Source organism: Gossypium arboreum, chromosome 2, assembly GCF_025698485.1.
Source record: "Gossypium arboreum isolate Shixiya-1 chromosome 2, ASM2569848v2, whole genome shotgun sequence".
NCBI classification, from domain to species: Eukaryota; Viridiplantae; Streptophyta; class Magnoliopsida; order Malvales; family Malvaceae; genus Gossypium; species Gossypium arboreum.
Genome location: NC_069071.1, coordinates 14611764 through 14633429, shown reverse-complemented (window position 1 = coordinate 14633429; position 21666 = coordinate 14611764). Strand labels below are relative to the sequence as shown.

The 21666-nt window shown below is 28.1% G+C and overlaps 1 protein-coding gene across 2 annotated transcripts; it reads left to right on the top strand.

Annotated features, from left to right (window-relative positions):
• Positions 1-3618: 3618 nt before the first annotated feature.
• LOC108462732 (uncharacterized) lies at positions 3619-8699 on the top strand. 2 transcript variants are annotated; one of them, XM_053024386.1, is made up of 7 exons: positions 3619-4006; positions 5927-6004; positions 6169-6244; positions 6408-6481; positions 6590-6660; positions 8252-8287; positions 8433-8699. In XM_053024386.1, coding segments are annotated over exons 1-6 (330 nt in total). In that variant the 5' UTR covers positions 3619-3976; the 3' UTR covers positions 8253-8287; positions 8433-8699. The 2 variants fall into 2 exon arrangements, with proteins under 2 accessions (XP_052880346.1, XP_017618136.1); XM_017762647.2 differs by having other exon boundaries at positions 3624-4006; positions 8247-8287.
• Positions 8700-21666: the final 12967 nt, after the last annotated feature.

Here is a 21666-nt window from a genome sequence, read left to right as displayed (position 1 = left end):
GAGTTGTAAAACTCAAGTTATGAATTTTGGAGCGACTAGTACTCAGATTGGCAGCTTGTCTGAAAATTGTCAATAAGTGGGTTGAAGTCTGTTAACACCTCGCGTTCGACTCCGGCGACGGTCTCGGGTTCGGGGTGTTACAGATTAATTTCTTCTCTCTCTCCTAAGGTTTCCATGCAAATTTTGGGGAAGATGATATAAAATAAGATGATATTTCTATTATCATCTTTTAATTATTTTGATTTCCAATTTAGTCCTTACCCTTTTTCTAAATTTCCATGGATAATTCATCAAAAATATCTACTAACTTTTCTTTAATGGTCTAATTACCATATAAGGACCTCAAGTTTTGAATTCCATAGTTATTTGATCCTTCTAGCTTCTAGAATCCAACTTTTACATTTTATGTAAATTGGTCCTTTCCGTAATTAAGCACATAATCAGTAAAATTTTCTTATCAAAATTTTCATATAAAATTCCTATCGTAATACGGGCCATGCAATAGTATTAAAATAAATTTTCTTTTCAGCTCAGATTTGTGGTCCCTAAACTACTGTTCCTATTTCACTAAAAATAGGCTGTTACATAAACTTGAATGTAGGGTTCAAAACAGGAAAGCATGTCTTGAGACATGACTCACAATGTCTTGAGAGACTTAGTTAAATTTTGATAGTTGAATTTGGATTCGAGTCTTGACTTCGTCTTTGACCCTGAGTAACACCGAGACGTGACTAATAAGGCTGTTAGACATTTATAATGCATGATTATATACTTGTAATAGAAAAATGTTTTGAATTACACCATGATTACATGCTTAAATTATTTATTAATTTAATCAAGATAATCTAAATTGCATCAATAACGTAACGTGATGTCACACATTTAGATTCGATAATTAAATAGAGTATGAGGTGACACAATAAGACATCCACTTTCGAAAAAGTAGATAGGATGGAACTTTAAAATTCAAATGATTAGGATGGCAAGGAGTTTTATCGAGACTAATAAATTGGTTATTTAATTGATAAAACATTACCAATTTGAAGAGAGAAAAATTAAGTGAATTACACTTTATTTGTTGGAGAGAACTATGTTATTAAGTGTATAGTCATTGTAAGTGATTAAATGAGTGGATAATAACGTTTATTTATATGTAAAAGGTTTAATAAAAATATTTTTTGCATTTTCTGTGTTTATTACATAGAAAATAGTTTAGTTAACAGAAAATTACTTACATGTCAATGTAAAATAAGCCATTTTCTGTAAAATTACTTACCCTTTAAAAAGCGCAAGTCATTTTCTAGAAAGAGTTGGTAATTTTATTTTTACATAAAATTAACTTAAATCAAGCTTAATATTATTATATTATAAATAATTTTTATTTTTATTTTTATTTTAAAAATATTAATATATTAATATAAAATATTATATTTTTCAATATTATTAAATATACATATTTAATTATTTATATTTCAATATATAACAAATTATTAATATAATTAATATAATTTATTATTTTAATAAATTAATTAATATTTCAATTTTATTTTAACAATAAATTTTAAAAATAATAATTTTAAATAATATTCTTCACATATTATTGAAAATATTCAATATTAATATTTTAATAATAAATGTTTTGTAGTATAAAGGTTAAAATATGTTATAAGTCTATGTACTATTCACAAATTTGTAATTTATTCTCTATACTTTTATTTTTAAAAATTTAGTCCCTCTACTTTTAGATTTGAAAATCAAATCCAATTATTGACATTATTAAAAAAATTGTCAATTTTGTTGATGTCACATTTTAAATAAAAATACTCACTTAGTAGTCATGTAACTAAAAATGACATTGTAATGAATGAATTTCACAAAATATTCTTAATATATGCAAAAATAATGTAAAATATAAATTTATAGATATAAAATAAACTCGATTAAACAATGAGAAAATAAAAATAAAAAAACTCAAATGTATGTTTGTTTCGTTAAAACAACTTTTATGAAATAATTTAAAGAAATATGTCAAACAAAATAAAATATTTTACAGATTTATCCAAACATCAGAAAATATTAATTTTTCAAAAAATAAATTATTTTCTAGAAATTATTTTCAAAAGCCATTTTAATAAAATAAACAGTGCAAAGGTGAAGTTGCAACTTAAAGAAAAAGGGCTTGAGCTTAAATCATTGTTCTTTGTACCTTAGTGAATTAGTCTTTTGAGTAAGGTTTTGTAGACGTAGATTAAATTCGAATCATGTTAATAAAATTAATGTGCAAAATTTCCTTCTGTGTTGTTTCAATTATTGTGACCACAGCTCTTATCACAACATAATTAGATATAATTTTAGATATATAAGTAAAAATATGTACTAAATATAATTATTTTATTTGATTATGGTAATTCTAATTTTTTAACATTTTATTTATTTTATAATTTTAGTCTTATTAACATAATAGTTCATATTATTTTATATACTCGGATAAAAGTTGAATATAATTATTTTGAGTATTTCATCCTTTTAATAAAAACAAAATATAATTTTAAAAATAAATAAATTAATATTGTTAAATATCTCCTTATTATATTCAACATTCTTTTTGAAAATTTAGTCTTAAAGGTTCATCTGTTTCACATAAAATTATGTATGGAAAATGTTTTCTTAATTTTCTTGTATTTATTTTATAGAAAACAATTTGATCAATTGAAAATAACTTGATAAATAGAAAATAATTTGTATTCAACAAAAATAAACCTCTTTTAAAAAATTGATTTACGCTTTTAAAAACAAAAGACATTTTTTGAAAATGAGTTCTTTTATGAATTTTTTTTTTATAATTTACCTTAAAACAATCCTAAGACTATTATATTATTATTTATTTATTTTAATTTTTAAAATTTTAAAAATATTAATATATCAATATCAAATATTATAATGTTCAACAATATTAAATATTAATGTAATTTATTATTTTATTAAAGTATTTAATATTGTAAGTTTATTTTAATAATAATTTAAAAATATTCTTATTGAAATATTTATATTAATATTTTAATAATAAATATATATTAAAATTTATGAATATTTAATAATAAATATTTTATAGTATGAAATGTGAATATTAATTATATAAAATGAGTATTTGTTTAATTTATACTTAGCTTCAGTTATTTCATCTAACTTTAACTTGTCACATTGATTCTCATATATGTAATATATATAATTTAAATTAAGTTTTAATTAGATATTGTTTATTATTAAGTTTATATAAGATATTAATTATTTAAAAATATTATCTTATTATAAAATAAATTTCGACTCTACTATAATATTTTGTAACAAATATATTTATGATAGGTTTGTTTCACTAAAAAACTTTTAAGAAAATAATTTTAAAAAAAATATTTTAGACAGAATCATCTAAATATAAAAAATATTAATTTTTACAAAAATATCATTTCATTTTCCTGGATTGATTTTTTGAAAGCTATTTTCAATAATCTAAATTAAAATTAAAAATTTGAAAATTATTATTTCAATAAAATAAAATTTTCAATACTTTAGAGATCCACATTCCATGTGAAGTGTAAAAATTATGGAGAAATTACTCTTAAATTAAACATTATTTTTTCCATTAGAAAATAGTTCTATTCATCCTTCTTCCTTAATTTGGTTTTTCAAAAATAATCCAAAAATCCACAAAATTTCTTCACCTACCTCTCTAGATTTGAGGTTCCTGTCTTTGGTCGACGCGTGCACTGCACGTACCATATTCCCAATATTTTTGTTTCAGGCTACAAGCATTCAGATAAGTCCCAGTTCCATATTCGAACTTGTGGCATCCGAATAACCTCTCCTTAAAAAAAATCTCTCCAAAAAAATATTCCTAATTCCCTTTCTTTTCCTAGCATTGAAAATTCTGATAAAATTATTATGAGGCTTCAGCTTAGCAATCTCATTATATTTGCAGATGGAAGGCAATGATAATTCCACTTCTAAGGTATTCTTTGTTTTTTCTTTTTCTTTTCCAAGTTTTAGTTTTGATGAAATCTTTTGACTTCCAAAATATGTATTTGACTTAGTGGCATAGTTTTTTATCATCCAAATAAAACCCTTTGACTTCATCTTCTTTACTGCTTAATTTTTCTTTTTATTTGTGCACAACTGAACTCTATTACTGGGTTTGGTTTTTATGTGACTGTTAAAATTTGTGATATTTTAAATGTTAGAAGTTAAGATAGAACTGTTATGGTTGGTTTTGGAAATTATGTTTAAAATAAAACTCTTTAATGGAGTTGGAGAGCAAAGTTAAATGCTCAAAGGAAAAAGTGAAAAATTAGAAGGGGGAAAAATTATGATGGGTTTGTTTACTTTATGGGAAGAAGAAAATGCTAATGGATTGGTCGAATTCATTAGAGTATCATTTCCAATTTTTATTTTTTATTAGGAATTGTCAATTTACATTTTGTCATAGATTGAGTCTAAGTTAGCAATTTCTTTTTCTTGGAAATTAAGGTGTGGAAAAGCATTACACCATTTCTAATTTTGTTTGATTATCATGAATGAGATTCACTTTCTTATGTAAAATGATAGCAAGTAACAAATTCTACCTTTTTATGGTATTACGTGGATTTGAAATTCCTAATTATTTGGTCAGTGCATTGTGTAAAAAATTAAGTCTGTGAAAGTTGTTTTTGCAATGCATTTATAGACTATGTTGCTCAAACTCTTCATTCTTCTTGAAGTACCCATGTCTAACACTCGTGTCCGACCCATGGAAGTGGGATATAACCTCTAAGATCCTTCAAATAGATGGAGAACCTTAGAAAGGTCTTACCATAACCGCGTCACACACTCACACTCTATTCCAAGTAACATAGTTTATAGATTACTTTTTTGAGGGAAACTATTGAGTTTTTTCAGTGACTTAAATCTAGAAAAAGTGGTGCTATATAGTTTTCTGCAATCTTTTACTGGACTCATTTCTGAATAGACAGTGCTATCGTATTGCAACAGCATGTGGTGGTAAACATGTTTACATTTACCTCAAAAGTAAACTTTGTACACTATATTTGTGTCTGTTCTTTATTGCTTTATTGGTTTAGAGAATGTCTTGAGGCAGTAGCCATTAAAATTTGTCGGTGTATATTCATTTTAGTATAAATGCATTGCATTGGATCTTCTGATGATAATATTTGCATTGATTATGTCTTTTCTTATCCTTCACATTGATTGTTTCCTGTGATGTAAAGCTGCAGTAGAAATTCCTTTCATCAATTGAAATGCTTTAATGCTTTTCTAGACTTGGCAATTTTGGATACGAAACAACCACAAAACATGGGAGAAATATATGAAACATGGCACAACATGAAAAAAAATACAAACACCACACAAATGCATGAATGTGTCATTCTATTAACCGCAAATCGTTAAAGTGTCAATTTTATATGAATATATAACACCTTAAGCACAATTACAAGTTATGACATGGGAAAATAGTACAAACGTGACATGAATACATGGATTGCCAGGTGGCACCTGGTTTTATTAGTTCATTTATACATATATTTTCATAGTAGCTCTTCCTCCCCTCCCCCCCCCCCTCCTACTCTTCCTTCCCCTTTGTTTATGGGAATGGGGATGACTGTTAAAGTAATTTTTTTTTTATAGATTAGTGTTAATGCTGTATTGCGTGGTAATTTCTTTAATAGTAACAATTACTAATTTGTGTCCCCTTATCTAGTTATTTCAAACAAGGGGTTGTTGTGCAACAATCTGTGTTAGTTCTTGGACATTTTAACCAGCATGTTTTCCATATGCTAATTGTCCCTTTTTTCCTGGATGTAGTGAGTATTTGTTTCATTTTATGCTATAGTTATGTCAGCATGCATCTGATAAATACTTCTGATTTCTATTCAAGGATTACTACAAAATTTTGGAAGTAGATTATGATGCAACTGATGAGAACATCAGGTTAAGTTACCGGAAGCTTGCACTGGTCAGTGGTCTCTTTCTCTCTCTTCTCTCCCCCTTTCCGTAACCATATCTTTTATTTCTTGCCATTGCTTCATGGATAAGCTTTTACATTTTTGTTTTATTTAAAACTTCCTTTATTTATTACAATTGAATTGACTAGAGAACATTTTTATTATGTTGTTGCAGAAGTGGCATCCAGATAAGCACAAGGGTGATAGTGCTGTTACTGCAAAATTCCAAGAGATAAACGAAGCTTACAACGGTAATGCTTCTGCTTGGCTGGAATAAAAACTCTCTCTCTTTTCCATATGATTCCTTTATATTTGACTGCAACTCAATCATCCCACAATCATGCTTTCTCACCCAACTGTATAAAGAAATGTTATGCTGATATATTATGATCTTATCATTATATCCTTTTGCAGTGTTAATCGATCCTGATAAGCGCTTTGAGTATGATTTAACTGGAATATATGAAATTGATAAGTATACTTTGCGGGTAAGAATTTACATTAACCTATAGTCTAGAATTATCAGCATAGTTTTCTTTAGGTTAATCAGTTGATTCCACATTATAATGGTCTGGGTAACTGTAATTGTGATGCAGGAATATCTTGCCAGATTTAAGGGAATGATTCTTACCTGCAATGGGCTTGGTATTAGTCATACATCAACATGGTAATTCTTTTAGCTGTCTTAAATTTTGTTTCCCCTTTTTTTTTTTTTTTTTTGGATTGGGTGGGGGGGGGGTGCATGTAGGGGATATTCTGTAGAATAACTCTTTTATGTAAAACCTCAGACAAAAGGACCATTCTAGTATCTTCTTTTTACTCAAATTTCACCTAATCATTGTGAGGAGCCCTTTTCTTAATATGTTTTAATCTTTCCAATACTTAAGATATTGACTTAGCAAATTTGAGTTTTACAGAATCATTGCTTTTACACCTGGATCAAAATTTTGAGGACCTTGTATATGACACTTAGGATAGGTTCCAACGCTTTCCTATTGATGCTGTTAAATACAGTCAACTCTCTTTATAACAACTCCATTTGTTTGCCAAAATTTTGAATGTTATAAACAATATTTGAGATTCAAATCATATTTAAATATTTTGTAGATTTTCAAATTATAATCTATAATATATTAATAATATTAATTAATGAGATTTAGATCATGTATTTAATAGAACTGAAAATATAATTCCATTTATTAAAGATTGTTTTCATTTAATAAAATATTATTAATATATTTTTATATAAAATTTAAACATTTTATGGAAATAATATCTTAACTAAAGTATTTTTTTTACCTAGGAATAGAACTTTTTTTTACTAAAATTTGAGACAAGAGGCTCTTATAGAGTACTTTAGTAAAGAGTATACTTTATGGTTGTTATAGATGAAAAGCTGTTATAGAGGGTAAGAATAAAACTGAAAAAATCAGTTCTGCTACAAACTTGTCTGTTATAATGAGACCCTGTTATAGAGGATGACTGTTATAGTGAGGCTGATAGTCTAAGTGTATGATAGAAAATAATGGTGGTTGATGACAATATGAATGCCATGCGGAGAAGCAGGAGCACCTGTATGACTATAAAGCTTAGAGCTGGTGTTTGAAGACTTGCAAACATATTGGCCTAACTCTAGAGTCAAGGACTTTTTAGTTCCAATTTTACCATACGGTTCATAATCAGTGGAAGTGCTTGAAGTTAAAATTGTTTCAATGCTTGTTCTTCCTGTTCCTCTCCCTTTCAAATTCCCCCAAGGTTACTGCTCTTGTAGTCGAGTCTATTAATTCAGTGGTTTCCATCTTCGTCTTCACTATTTCTGAATTCAGTGGCAGTAATCTTATCACTGCCAGAAATTAGACCTGCTGTGCAGCTTTTAAAAGGCTTTTGGTGATCAATACATTAGCATCTTTGGTCAGCGACGTGATTAGGTGCTGTTGTCTCACATTTATTAAGTTTTGGGTTTTCTGTGGTTGGGCCTCTCAACTATTTTCAATTGATTTTAGGTTAGACGTTAAGTTGATTCTGGAGACCCATATATTAGCATCTCTTTTTGTTTCTGCCTTACCCAGGTGAGATTGTCTATGGTGTAGGCCCTTGTTGAGCTATACGTCAGGGATGGTGTTATCCCTAGTCTATCGAGTATTGAGTTTCTTATGGTCTTATTTTCCAAGTTGGGTTTAGGGTTTAGGGTTTAGGTTAGACATGTTAATATCCTTGCCTGTGGTGTACTAATATCCTTATATGTTAATGCAGGACAGAACAACTAACAGACAGAAATGAATTTGCTGAAGAAGGTTAGCTCTTGTTTACAATTTACAAAGACTGCCATGCTTATTTCTGAGCGACTCAGGCCCTGCGAGTGACAGGGCCACTGTATGAGTAACGATATGGATCTTTTTTTCTACTTGTCGAACCTGAAAATGTATCTCATCTTCTCAGTATTATTACATCTGTAATCGAAATGAGGATTCCTCAAGTAAGGAGATATGCAATGGTGATGGTGATGTTGAGATGTGTTCCAATGAGGCATCATTTATAGCTTGTATGAGTTTGATAGCGTAACCAAATGTATAATTGATATAATATAGACATGAGAGCTGTAATTATAGAGAATATCATTCATAATTTATTAGGTCCGCAAGCGAAGTATACTATCTATACAATATAATAATGCTGTCGATGAAAGCTACTATTTTCCCTTTCAAATATTCATTGTTCTGTCTGTTATTATGTTTGTTGGATGTTTGCTTTCGAAATAGAGTAATGCTTTTGTGTATGAACAACAGAGGCATGAAAGAGATGAGAGAGAAAAGAGAAACAATGGGTGCATGGCGATGGCAGTTATGTGGTTGAATAAATAGAAAGAAGGGATAGACATGAGAGAGAGGAGAGGGAAAATAAAATGATTAAAAAAAAATTGGGCAATAGTTATTCAATAATATTAATTTATACAAATTAAATAATTTATTATAGAATTTATATATTTAAAATTTTGTAAACATATTTTTATAGTTTTAAAAATAATATACTTCATTAGTTTTAAAAATTATAGAGATTATTATTGTTTCATTCCAGGGTTAAAAAAGAAAGAATATTTTACATTTATTACTCAACTATTCTACAATACTTCTTATCAACCAAATAATAGTTTATTAATCTTAATCTGATGCCTACCAAACATTTAATACTTATTTTTTTTATTTCATTCCCACAAAATAATTGTTACATTCTTTTTATTTGAACCAAACATACTATTAATTTAATAAGTGGTTGCTGCTTTTTCTTTTTATAAAATACGGTTGCATCTCACCCAATGTATCTATTTGATGGACCCTATTGAAAAATAAAATTAATTTTGCTTAGTGCAAACTCGTGAATCTGGAAGGGCATGAAATCTCATATTTAAAATATAATATTCTTACCCTAAGACTAAAAAGTTATAAATCTTATAGTAAAAACTATACAAGTGGGTTATAAAACAAAGTATAATAAATTAAATAGAATGAATTATTTAGGGAAATGTTATTATCAAAGCATGCTTTTTAAAAATAAATAATGCAACAAAGAAGAAAGGTGCCCTTTGGAGAACAAGAAAACTAAACTTCATTTGAGTTGAGGGTTGGTATCAAAAGGGTAGTGTTACAGTTTTATATATTATACGCAAAGTAAATTATAATTAAAGCATTATTTTTAAATTTAATAAAAATAAGTGTAAGTTGGTTTTAAGAATTAATTCTCGATTGTTTAAATTATTTATTATTTTTTATAAGTTTAAGGGAATCATTTAAAGGTAAAAAGATTTCTCTAACCTCTCTTAGTTTCGATATCGAGCAAGTTAATCTCTCTTCTAACTACTAGAACAATTTAGTCTCTGACAATTTTAAAAGTGAGCAACTAAGAATAATTAATCACAACGTTTATTTTTTCTATCAATTTATCAAACATTTAATTGGTATAATAACAAATTTAACCTTAAACATTTATAAATTCTGTCATTTTGGTACTAAATCTAGAAAGTCAACAAAATTTAGCCTTCATTGGATATCAAAATTTTAAATTCAGTACAGATTGACAAATTATAAAAATGTTAAAAGTTAATTTTTTAATTTTTTAATTAAGATAAAATTCAGAAATGTGTTAACTTAGGGTTATTATACAAATTAAAAATAGAATAAATTGATGAAGGAAGTGAACACTCCTTAATTGTTTATTTTCAAAATTGAAAGAGATTAAATTACTCTATCTTTTAAGAAGAATTAATTTCTTAAAAGAGATAAAAATTTATGATTATAAATTTATTATTCATTACTTTCATGTTACTTGCAAATAAATTAATCATATTGTGGAATAAAAAGCATTAGCCAATGTAGTAATAGCTTTGACACTTTCAAGGTCTAAGCATGCTTCCTATTATTAAAGTATAAAGATCAGTACCAAAAGTTAATATGCACTTTGAAAGGTTCAAACAACATTAAGCATAGTTAAATAATTAAATGATATAAAAAATCATTTAACCTTAAATCCTACATCTTTATTCTTAAGGTATACATCAATATGTTTGAAAACTCTTTGGGAATTCCTTTTAAAAACACTAACTCATAAAAATTATAAATATAGATTAAAAATTCTATCCTTTCTATAATAAAAAATAATATTTATATTTTTAATTAATTCATTCTACAAAATTTCTCTCAAAAAGCAAACAAACAATTAATAAATAACAAGCACATGCATTCATAAGTATCATAGAAATAAAAATATATATTAGGGTGAAATTATGTTATTAATTTTGTATCTTTACATAAGTACTTATATTTTAATCTAGTTAATTTTAGTTTCTACATGTTTTGAATTAGTCAAATTTAATTTTGTAGTTTTTAAATTTTGAAATTTCAATCTTGACCCAAATGGTAACAATTAAATATGTTTGGTTAAATTTTACTATTAGTCTCACACTATGCTTAAAGTTGTAGATTTAATTTACATTCTCAAATAGGATCATTTTCAGTCATTATATTTTAAAATTTCAAAATTTTAATCTTGACATAAACGGTAACCTTTAAACCATTAACCGATTTTTTTTTTTTGTGAGTAATATGTTAGCTAGCTCTCTCTCCAATAACCACTTTTGATTACAACATTTTATTATAATAGTCAAGTTAATTATAAAATTGATATTTTATATTTTATTTTTACCATTTATAACAATTTTTCATATAAATCAACATCAACTATAAACTATGAACTCTTTATTAAATTAATTTTCTATAATAATCTTTTGCTTAAAATTTTAGTAAAATCACTTCTATTTTTAAGCGAAATAAAAATCATAAAAATTAATTAAGATATTACTTTTATAAAATATTCAAATTTTACATTGAAAAATCTATTAATCATATTTTATTTAATAAAATTAATCTTTAATTAAAATTTTAAATTTTACATTAAAATGTAAATAATTATAATGTGAAAATAATAATTTCAAGATTTCAATACTAAACTTAAAAAAAAAAAAAAAACCTTCAATCACTACTAAGGAGGCATTAGCATACAATTTTCTTATTACCTATTGTTGAGAGTTGAATCACAAAAATAAATATATTATTTAACAATTATATTATAGATGGAGTTAAAAAATAAATTTTAAAAGATAATTTTTTTTGAAGTTAAAGATAAATAACTTTTAAATTTCCACATTTAGTTCATACATTTTACAATTTTTACCTTTTATCATTTTAATTTAGAATTATATACTTTTATATATTAGAATGAAAAATAATATTTATACTATTATTTAAATTTCTTATTGAATTTGATGTCATAGGTAATCGGGTATAACTCAACTAGAGAAATACTAATATACATTTTCTATTAAATTATTATTATTATCATTATTATCATTATTATTGTCTTGATAGTGTTTTTATCTTTTTATACTTTTATATAATCTTTAAATAAAAGAATTGAATATTTAATAAATTTATAAATAAGTCTTTCACTATTACTCCAATAATAATTATTAAGTAAATTTTAAAAGATTAATTTTTTACATAAAATGTTTTCTTTCACCTACATTGTGTATATATAAATAATGACATTGATTGAGTTGGTGCCACAAATTAAATGGATACCAACTCAAAGAAAAATTTAATGGTAAACGAAGTAATGAGTTAGAGAAAATTTGTAATTATGGAATTTGAAAGTGTAAATTTTGTTTAATGGAAAGTAAATCTCAAACATTCTAATAAATTTATATTCTATAATTTAAGAGTATAAATTTCATTTCTTATATTTATTTCTTCGATGTCTCGACCCTTTATTGCATATCATTAACATAGGTAGAAAATTGCTTTATGATGTCTCACTTCTTAGTATGGCTTGTTTCGTATGTTGGTTGCAAGTGTTGGTTGTTCTTTCAAGGACAATCGATAAAATGGAGCAAATATCATTTTTTTTTGTACCAACTAGAAATATTTTTGGCTTTAGTTGGGGTCTTAAGTGTAACACCCCCTAACTCGAGTCAACAACAACCTCGATTAGATGTGCTACATTTGACACTTAGAGGTGTCTCCGGTAATACTATTGGTGAACTATATCTGTCTATCAATCAGATGATATTAATGGCACTATATAAGTGAATTATGACTCTATCAATAATTTTGGGCTCAATTATTTGGTTTATCTATGTTTAGAAAGTAAGCTATGAAGTATCAATACCTCTAAGGGAAGTAATGATATAAGTCTACATGTGGGTATCAATACCCACCCATTGGGTACCGATACCTAGATCCCCTAATTTTCTAATTTTGATTCGATTTTTACCAATATTGATACCTAATCTAGGGGTATTGATACGAGTCCCAGGTAGCGAGATTTCAAGGGCAAGTCTCATTACCATATTGCTTTAAAAATGAATTTTAGCTACTGACTTAGATGTATTGATACCATTACCCTGGTATTGTTACTTAAGTGCAACAATGCACAAGAAAGGTTATTGTAATGTTTATTTGCTTGCAAGAAAAGTCTCTATTGACTTGAAAAACACTTCAACTTTATAGGAAATTACTTTAATGGCCTACATAATGCTTCCAATTCTCACCTAGACGAGTTCATCTATAAAGTCAAATAAGAACATAACAAATTATCCAACTTGAGGTACAATAAAAACCTATTTCATGGTCCATACTACTAGATAATCATCAATACTTTAAAACACTAATATGGCATACAAAAATTCCACCAAAATGACCGCGCTTAACAGCAAGACAACACCCATCCTAAGATGCAAACATTGTAATGCTCCAAAAAAATTGGCATCAAATTTTGTGTTGATCCAGGATAAGTTTGGTAAAGTTCTTAAATAATTTATATCATATCAATTTTTTTCAGCATTTCTTCAATTTCTTCCATCAAAATCATTGAATCGAGATTAATAAATGTTATTTTATTGAGAACTTACGTATTAAAGGAGAAGTTTTTGATTGGATGGGTGAAAACTCAAATTCTTTTCTTTCTCATTATCGTCAAATTCTTGTTAGAGAAGAACAGGAGAAGGAGAGCTTGGTTTTTGGTGCCTTCTCAATAAGTTCTGGGTAAGGATAAGAGTATTTAAAAGGAATGAAAATCAATATAGAATCTATGAGAGAATAGTTTTGTGATCTTTGGGTAAAAACTATTTGGGTTTTTCAATGTGGTAGTGAAGAGCAAAGTTGGCTACATCATTTGCAGTATTTATATTTAATTATATCGTTTAGAGTATTTCTATGATTGGTTTTGTTAGTAATTTGCGTATTGAATTTTGATTTGAAGCAAAAGAAGTGGGAAATTTGTCAAAAGCTAAGGGCAAAGTGATTGCTCGAGAGATTTAACTAATAGATTGTTGGAATATCAATTTGTGTCATTTAAATTTTGATTTGTACATGTAGTGTGTGGTAATATGCTTGCTTAGGACATTAGAATTTATTAAAACTAGATAATTTGGTTATTGAATAATATGATAGAGTTTTGAATTACTACCAACATGAAATTGTATGTTCTTGATTGTATCTATTGATTCTCGTATTAAAATAATGAGACAATTATTTGTTAATAAATTGATAGTCCTTATAACATTATAGAAAGCTTATCAGGTATAGTTAGCATGACATAGCGTATATAGAGCTCTTTAATTATGTGTTTATGCGGGTTGCTTATGCGTTTAGGAGTATTTGTTACGCTTTACGCACTCACAAGGTAAGGTTGGCTAAGATGTGCTTTGCATAGATCAGAGTAACATAAACATTATATTGTGTCATTGCACCTTGCCTATTGCTGGGGTTTGATTTGATAATTGTGTATCCAATATGACTTCCATAAATGTTTATATGGGCTAAATAATAAAAACTATAATATATAATGGAAACTTTTTTAATAATTTAAATTTGATTTTCATTTATGCAAGTATGTTTTCTTTATGAATTGATTGTAGAATGCATGTGAGTTAGCCTCTCTCTATGACATTTTAGAATTTGGATGGACACCACTAAGCGTTTCACTCGACATATCAAACTGTTTGTTCCTTGTCCAAATTTAGATAAGCCGAGAAGTTCATGATTGTGTGTTATCACCTTATAGTCTCCACACTTCCTTTTCATAAAGACTTTCTTAGTTTTGCTTAGTTATGACATGTACCTAGGACATTCAGTACTTTGAGTCTTTTTATTTCGTTTATAATGGTTTGCCTAATGGACATATTGGTACACATTAGCTTGGACATTTTAGTTTATTAGTACAATGTTTCTTTAATTTTTTGATTGAGAGTTTTGAATTGTTTTAATATTTTATAAGCTAGAAATTTTACTTAGGATACCAAACTGTGTATTTGTATTGTTTAATTAGCATGTTTTGAACTTATTTTGGGATGTCAAATGTGATGAAATGGTTTTGGTTGCATGTATTACACGTATCAAGACAAGATATATACATCCAAAGTGGTGACGACTTCCTAATTTGATGTAGCTTGTAACATGCTTCCTCTTTCTTAAGAATAGACTACCTACACACGAAGAAAAAACAAGTGCACATGTTGAGCATTCTTTGAAGCTCAATGGTGCTCATACCGGCTCTAAATATACAATATACCAGTTATAAACGTTAATCATAGACCTCAATTTAATACATTCAGTAAGCATTAAAACATGTGTTTCTAATTTTTACCACTAATTCTCATTTATCATCTTAGACTTTTGAATATTTTATTATGCTATCATTTGTTGAATCTCTTTTAACATGGATGCTAATGACTTTATTACACATTAAAAACTCTTCAAACTATCCTTACTATGGAAACTCTTTAAAATTATGATTATATTTTTGTTATCCAGTGTAACACTTTAGTATCTTTCTTTGGTTATTTATCAACGAGAAACTCTTTTAAATTTTTTATTGTACTTTTAATTGTTGTAACCATATGCTTTTACAATGAAATTTTGCTATGAATCCCTTGGGTTGTCTTTAAGAATTTTGAAACTATCTTTAGATTTTTGTATCTTTATCACTTTTTATCTAGCTCACTTTTAAAGTTTTTTCTTTACACTTTAACGATTTTACATCCAGGTAATACTAAAGGAAAAATTGTATTAGATAGGGAGTCTAATCCAACCAACTATCCAAATAGGCAGTAAATGTCGTAAACCATCCAAACTCTCTAGAGGGCAGAAAATGCCAATATATAGTTGTGAATTGTACTATGAAGCATATGTAGTACAATAGAAATCTCGCTCAAACTCTCTAGGATTGCAAAGCGCTAACCCATACATCTCTAATATTACTATTGTGATCCTATGGCATGTCATATCTATTTAATAATTTCCTAGCTAACTTACAAGGGCATTAATAAAACTCTGACATTAACTTTATATTATGAACTCTTTCATCTCTATTGTTTAACGTAAATTCATTTTATACTATTAAATATGAATTAAATTTTCTTTAAATTCTAATATGCTCAAATATGTCTTAAAATAATTTTACAACTAATTTGTGTATAAGCACATTATGTTAAGATTTTTGTACCCGTAGCGTAATCGTTTCCTCATAATTGATAAATTACTAAAATGATCAAACTAAAATGATCAAACAGTCAACAAATGTTATTCATTATCTTTATTTTGGATTAGAGGTGTGCATGGCCGGGCCCAAGAAAAATTTTAGGCCCGTTTTCTAGGCCCAAGCCCGGCTCGGCCCGAAATATGGGCCTAAAAATTTGTCCAAGCTCAGCCCGAAATAAAATTGTTAAGCCTGAGCCCGGCCCGGCCTGGCCCATATTAATTTTTTAGCTTATTTCATTAAATAAAAAATTTTAAAATATAATAAATTAAATATATTTAAAAACATAAAAACAAAATATTAAAACAAGAAACAAATAAAAAATGAGACAAACAATTCTTAAAACAATACACAAATTGAAAATATAATAAAAAGTGGTTATATTAAAATTGAAAATAACATGTAAATATGATTAAAAATAAAAATATATATATTTAGTATATAATTCGGGCTGGGCCGGGCCCGGGCCAAAAAAGGTTTATCCGAGGCTCGACCCATTTTCTAAACGGGCCTCCTTTTTTTGTCCAAACCCATATTTCGGGCCTATATTTTTATCCGAACCCTCCCATTTTTCAGACAGGCATTTGGGCCTGGCCGGGTAGCCCGGCCCATGCACACCTCTATTTTGGATTGTCTTGAATGATTTTTAAAAGTAAAACAAAATGTATAAGCAAATATTGACTCGTTGATTACCCAAAGTTTAACTAATATTATGTTGCATTATATGGACAAATTATAATGTGAGAAGATAACTTATATTAGTAGGTAATCTAAATTTTTATTAATCTACAAAATCATATGAGCAAATGATTTAAATAATAGGGCACTTTTACGTCATCTATAAGTCCAATTAGGGAGATAGCTTGTCTTGACTATCGAAGCAAAGATTGACTCCTATAAATAGAGAAATGAATATGATTGTCTGAATTGCAATTACATTGGACAGGACCCAAGTTAAATTAACCATGGATCTGTTTGTGTATTTATTCACTTGTGACATTCATAGTGTGGCTTACATAAATCCTAAGTGAATGACCATGTGTGTGTAACTCATGCGCTTTAATATATTGAAAACTTGCGCTCTCATGATAGTAGGCTGAAAGTTGGTATGTAAGGTACATGACTTATGCATGATATGGCTTCATTCAAAATAGTAGAATCATATCTCAATAAAAGCGTAAATTATATCTTCTCATTAGCATTGTATGGATTATGAAAATGGAAAATGGAGCTTGGCTAAGGGTCATTTGTTTGAGAGAAATAATTTTACCATTACTAATTTGATTAATGATCATTTTTATTGCAGAAGGTACAATGATGACCATGAGATATATTAGAACGAATTAGATGAATAGATTTAACCTAAAACGGTTATGGATATCTTATGAGGGTAACGCACATATGATAAGGTCATTAGACTAAAGTTTGAAATCTGTAGCTTTCATATTGGTAAATGATAGGGAGTTCAGTCATGGTAATTTAGTAAAATGACTTTATAACTAAATAATTTGTGATTAATATATGAAAAGCTCAAACTTAATTACAAATTATTTAAGCTCATATATGTGCAAAACCGGTCCCTCCACTAGCTCAACACAATTATTTAACGGGTTGCGTTTAACATGAATGCTTGTAGGAACCATAACCAGTTGAACAAGGAGAAATGGTTCATTGGATTTACTCATTAGAGTAATAAGTGTTTTCTCTATTCAATGATTAGCTTGATCTGGGATTAATTTAGTCATTTCAAATATCTATTTAATTTGATTAAATGATGAATCTAAAGTGGATCTAAATTAAGAGATCATGTGTTCTAATTAATTAGAATAAAATAAAATTACACATGTATTTTAATATGGTAAAGTGGTTGTGAATTTAAAGAGATTAAAATAGGGCTTGTATAAATTATTTAATTGGGAAATTAATTTTGGTTTATTAACTAAAATTAATGAAGAGTCCAAAATTTATATGTGAGCCTTAAAGTGACCCAACAGGGTCGAAGTAGGCTGACACATATGGGAGAATATGCTTACCATCCAAGGAAGCTTGTACGCGCCACCAATAGTCCTTGTGGGATTAAGTATGTTGCCCATTGTTGTTATACTCAGCATAGGAATCTTTATTTTATTAGAAGTTCTAAATAATTAGAACTCTAATAAGCCCTCTACAAATATCTCATAATGGCTGAAGCGAAAAGACTATTGATTGATGAAAATCAATGAATTGATGAGAACTAAAAATCATTAGTTGTCAATTCACTCATTCATCTAACAAGAGAGCTTATTTAGGAATAATTTTTTTTTAAAGAATTTTGATTTATTATGTATGTTTGTGTTTGGAACGATGCCCACACATCATGTAATCCATGAATTAGAGAAAAGTGGAGAAGATTTGATCATTTGAAAGCAAAGATTGAACTTATGTGAGAATCTGGAACCAGTCTAATGTTCTATAAAGTCAACTTAGACTAGACTTTTTAAGATGCTCTGATAATCTTTTTGGGCAATTATTATTCCTAGATGTAGAAATTCGATCTCTTTTCAAAATAATTTTTGAATCACCTAATTTCAAGGTTTGTAGCTAAAGATATGGTCATTTTTTTTGTAAAGCAGTGCAATTTCTTGCAAGAAGTTGGAGATTAACTACTCGATTTGACAAGGGTAACTTCGACTTTTTGTGACTTCTAACCACCTTTTGGGCAATTCTTATGCCAAAATTGTAGATCTTCGAGTTATCTTCGAAACGACTTTTGAATCATCTAATTTTAATTTTTGTATCCCGATATATAGTCCTTTTCATAAAGGAGTGTAGTTTCTTGTGGGTGGTTTACGTTCGAGTTCAATAAAGCACGATTTCACTTGCGTGATAGCCAATTGTGCAAAATTGACTTATCTTCCTAATAATTAAAAAGTGGCCTAAAACCCTATCTTAAAAAATTGTTTTTTTTGTCTAATTTTACTGTCGAGTCAATGAGAGAACACAAATTAAAACCTTAAAAATGACATTGTTAAAAAGAGTAATCATGAATCTCAAACATATACCGTAAAACTCAAATGGTAGATAAAAAAGTTATTCGTCACTACGTTTTTAATTAAAAAACTCAACTCAATCTCATGATTTCAACTATTATTATATAAAAATTGTATTAGTCTACTAACAATTTTTAATAGTATTAATAATTTTAATCAAACATAATATTAATAATAAGAGATCAAATCATATCAAAATAAAATAGAAAGATTCAATCCTTATTTTTTTATCATTATTGTAACACAATATGTTATACTACCTAACCATAATTTGTTACTACTTAACTATAAATAGGAGAAAATTCCTTCTTTTTTATGAAATGAACTAATCTTGTAAATATTAATAACTTTCAAAATCCCTTAACCAAATTCAAAAGAAAAAAGTGTGACTACTAAATCAACTCTAATTAACTTTATCTTTTAATATTAGTACAGAAGCAAGTGACTTTATTTATAGTTGGGTAAACTATACAATTACTGACTCATTTATTAGTGTATTTTTGTTTTACTAATCCCATGTTAAATCATTAACGGAAATGATGACATGGCTTTTTTAATTGGCATAATTGTACATTTAATCCTCAACATTTACACATTCAATCAATTTAGTCTTAATTCTAAATGATTAAATAAATTTAACCCTCTACATTTACAATTTTATCAATTTAGTCTTATTCTTCTCCTCTCTAATTGTCACTTCCCCCATTGTCACAATAGCTAACTTCTCATTAACCCCTTGCGCTCGTTGTTTCTTATTCTTATTCTTGTTATCATTGTTGTTATCCTTTTTCAATGGTGCTACTATTACGAGTACCTCTTCTGCTACCCTCCGTCGCCACCTAATATGTGTTATAATTGCTGTCCCTATCTTGAATATAATCGTTCATTCTTCTTCTCCCTCAATTTTCATCACCCACAAGGAAAACCACCAAAGATCGAATTCACTCTTCTGTCCTTTTATTTTCTTCTCTTTTCTTTATTTGATTTATAAAATATTATCTTTTTTTGGTAAAATAAAACAACATTAAGCGATACTATTGAGATGGCACATTATCCCTTATAAAGCTAATAAAGTCTTGTTGAACTAACTCCCACACAGAAGGAGGTGGAACTTCAAATACTTGGACCTCTATGAATCTTGTTGCCATAACTTTAGCTATATGATCAGCGACTGCATTGTGAGTTACTGGGACATGAACAAATCTTCCACCCTCGACACATCATTCGATGAATACCACATAATTTCATCATCTAACTATCAACTGCACCACTTTCTGTAATCGTCTCCATCAAAAAAGCATTATCACAAACATTATACTTATTTCTCACAATTTTTACCCATAGAGCATCATTCCTAGTGAGTAATTGAAAGCCTAACTTTATCAAAAAAAAAAATCTTATTCTAAGTAGCTAGACTTCGCACACCAAAACCGCCAACATCAATCGATTGGCAACATTCGGCCCAACTTAACAATGCTGGTTTCCTTACTTTACATGTGGATCCCCAAATAAAATTGCAAGCTAGTTTTTCAATGACCTCACCTTTCTACAGATATCTGAAGCTGTTCTATTCGGTACATTAGGTGAGAGGAAAATTTGAGATTTATTTCTATTCACCTTCTGTCCCAAATAATAAAAAAACGTGTCCAGAATCTCAGTTTTACTCTCAACTTATTTCGGCATAGCCTCACAAAATAACATTAGATCATCCACAAAAATTAAATGTGACAATATTGGGACTCTCCTAGAAAGCAACAGCGGTTTCCACCTCCCTTGACTCACTGCTTACTCTATTAGGTGACCCAGTCTCTCCATACACAACACAAACAAATATGGTGATAGAGGATCTCCCTGTCGAATACCTCGGGATGGTCTAAAGGCATCAATGACCGCACCATTCTAGAATACTTGAAGTGAAGATGATGAGACACAGTTTAAGATAATAGTGACTAACATAGTCGATAAACCTGCTTCAGAGAGTGTGTCCCTTGAGACATATTTTGAGACGATTTAAAAGAAAAGCTTCTTGAGTATCGATGTTTAATGGAAAGGGCCATGACTATAATGTACATAAAGAAAAAGTGTAGGAATTTCCTTTCAAAGACTTTCCCCATAAACAATAATGATCACTATTTTAATTGCATTATTTAATTATCAAAAATTTTTAATTTAGATACTAAAATCTATTTTTTATAATAATAATTGGATAATTATTTAATACACATCAGATAGAGTTTTTTTAACTCCACAAGTAGGGTTAAAAGGTTACACGCTTATTGTTTTAAAATAAAAAAATAAAGAAATGAATAATATATATTATATTTCATATAAATAATATTTAAAAGATAATATTTTATAAGTGCAATTTTTAGAATGGCTCCGCTTAAAGCACCGGGGATAGACGGGTTTCATGCCAAGTTTTATCAAGCACAATGGGATATTGTTGGGCCTTCGGTTTATACATTGGTGCGGTGGGTGATGGAGGAGTGCCCGTTGGATCCTAGAATCAACAGAACCTTACTTGTTTTACTACTGAAGATTCAAGGGCCGGAAAGGAT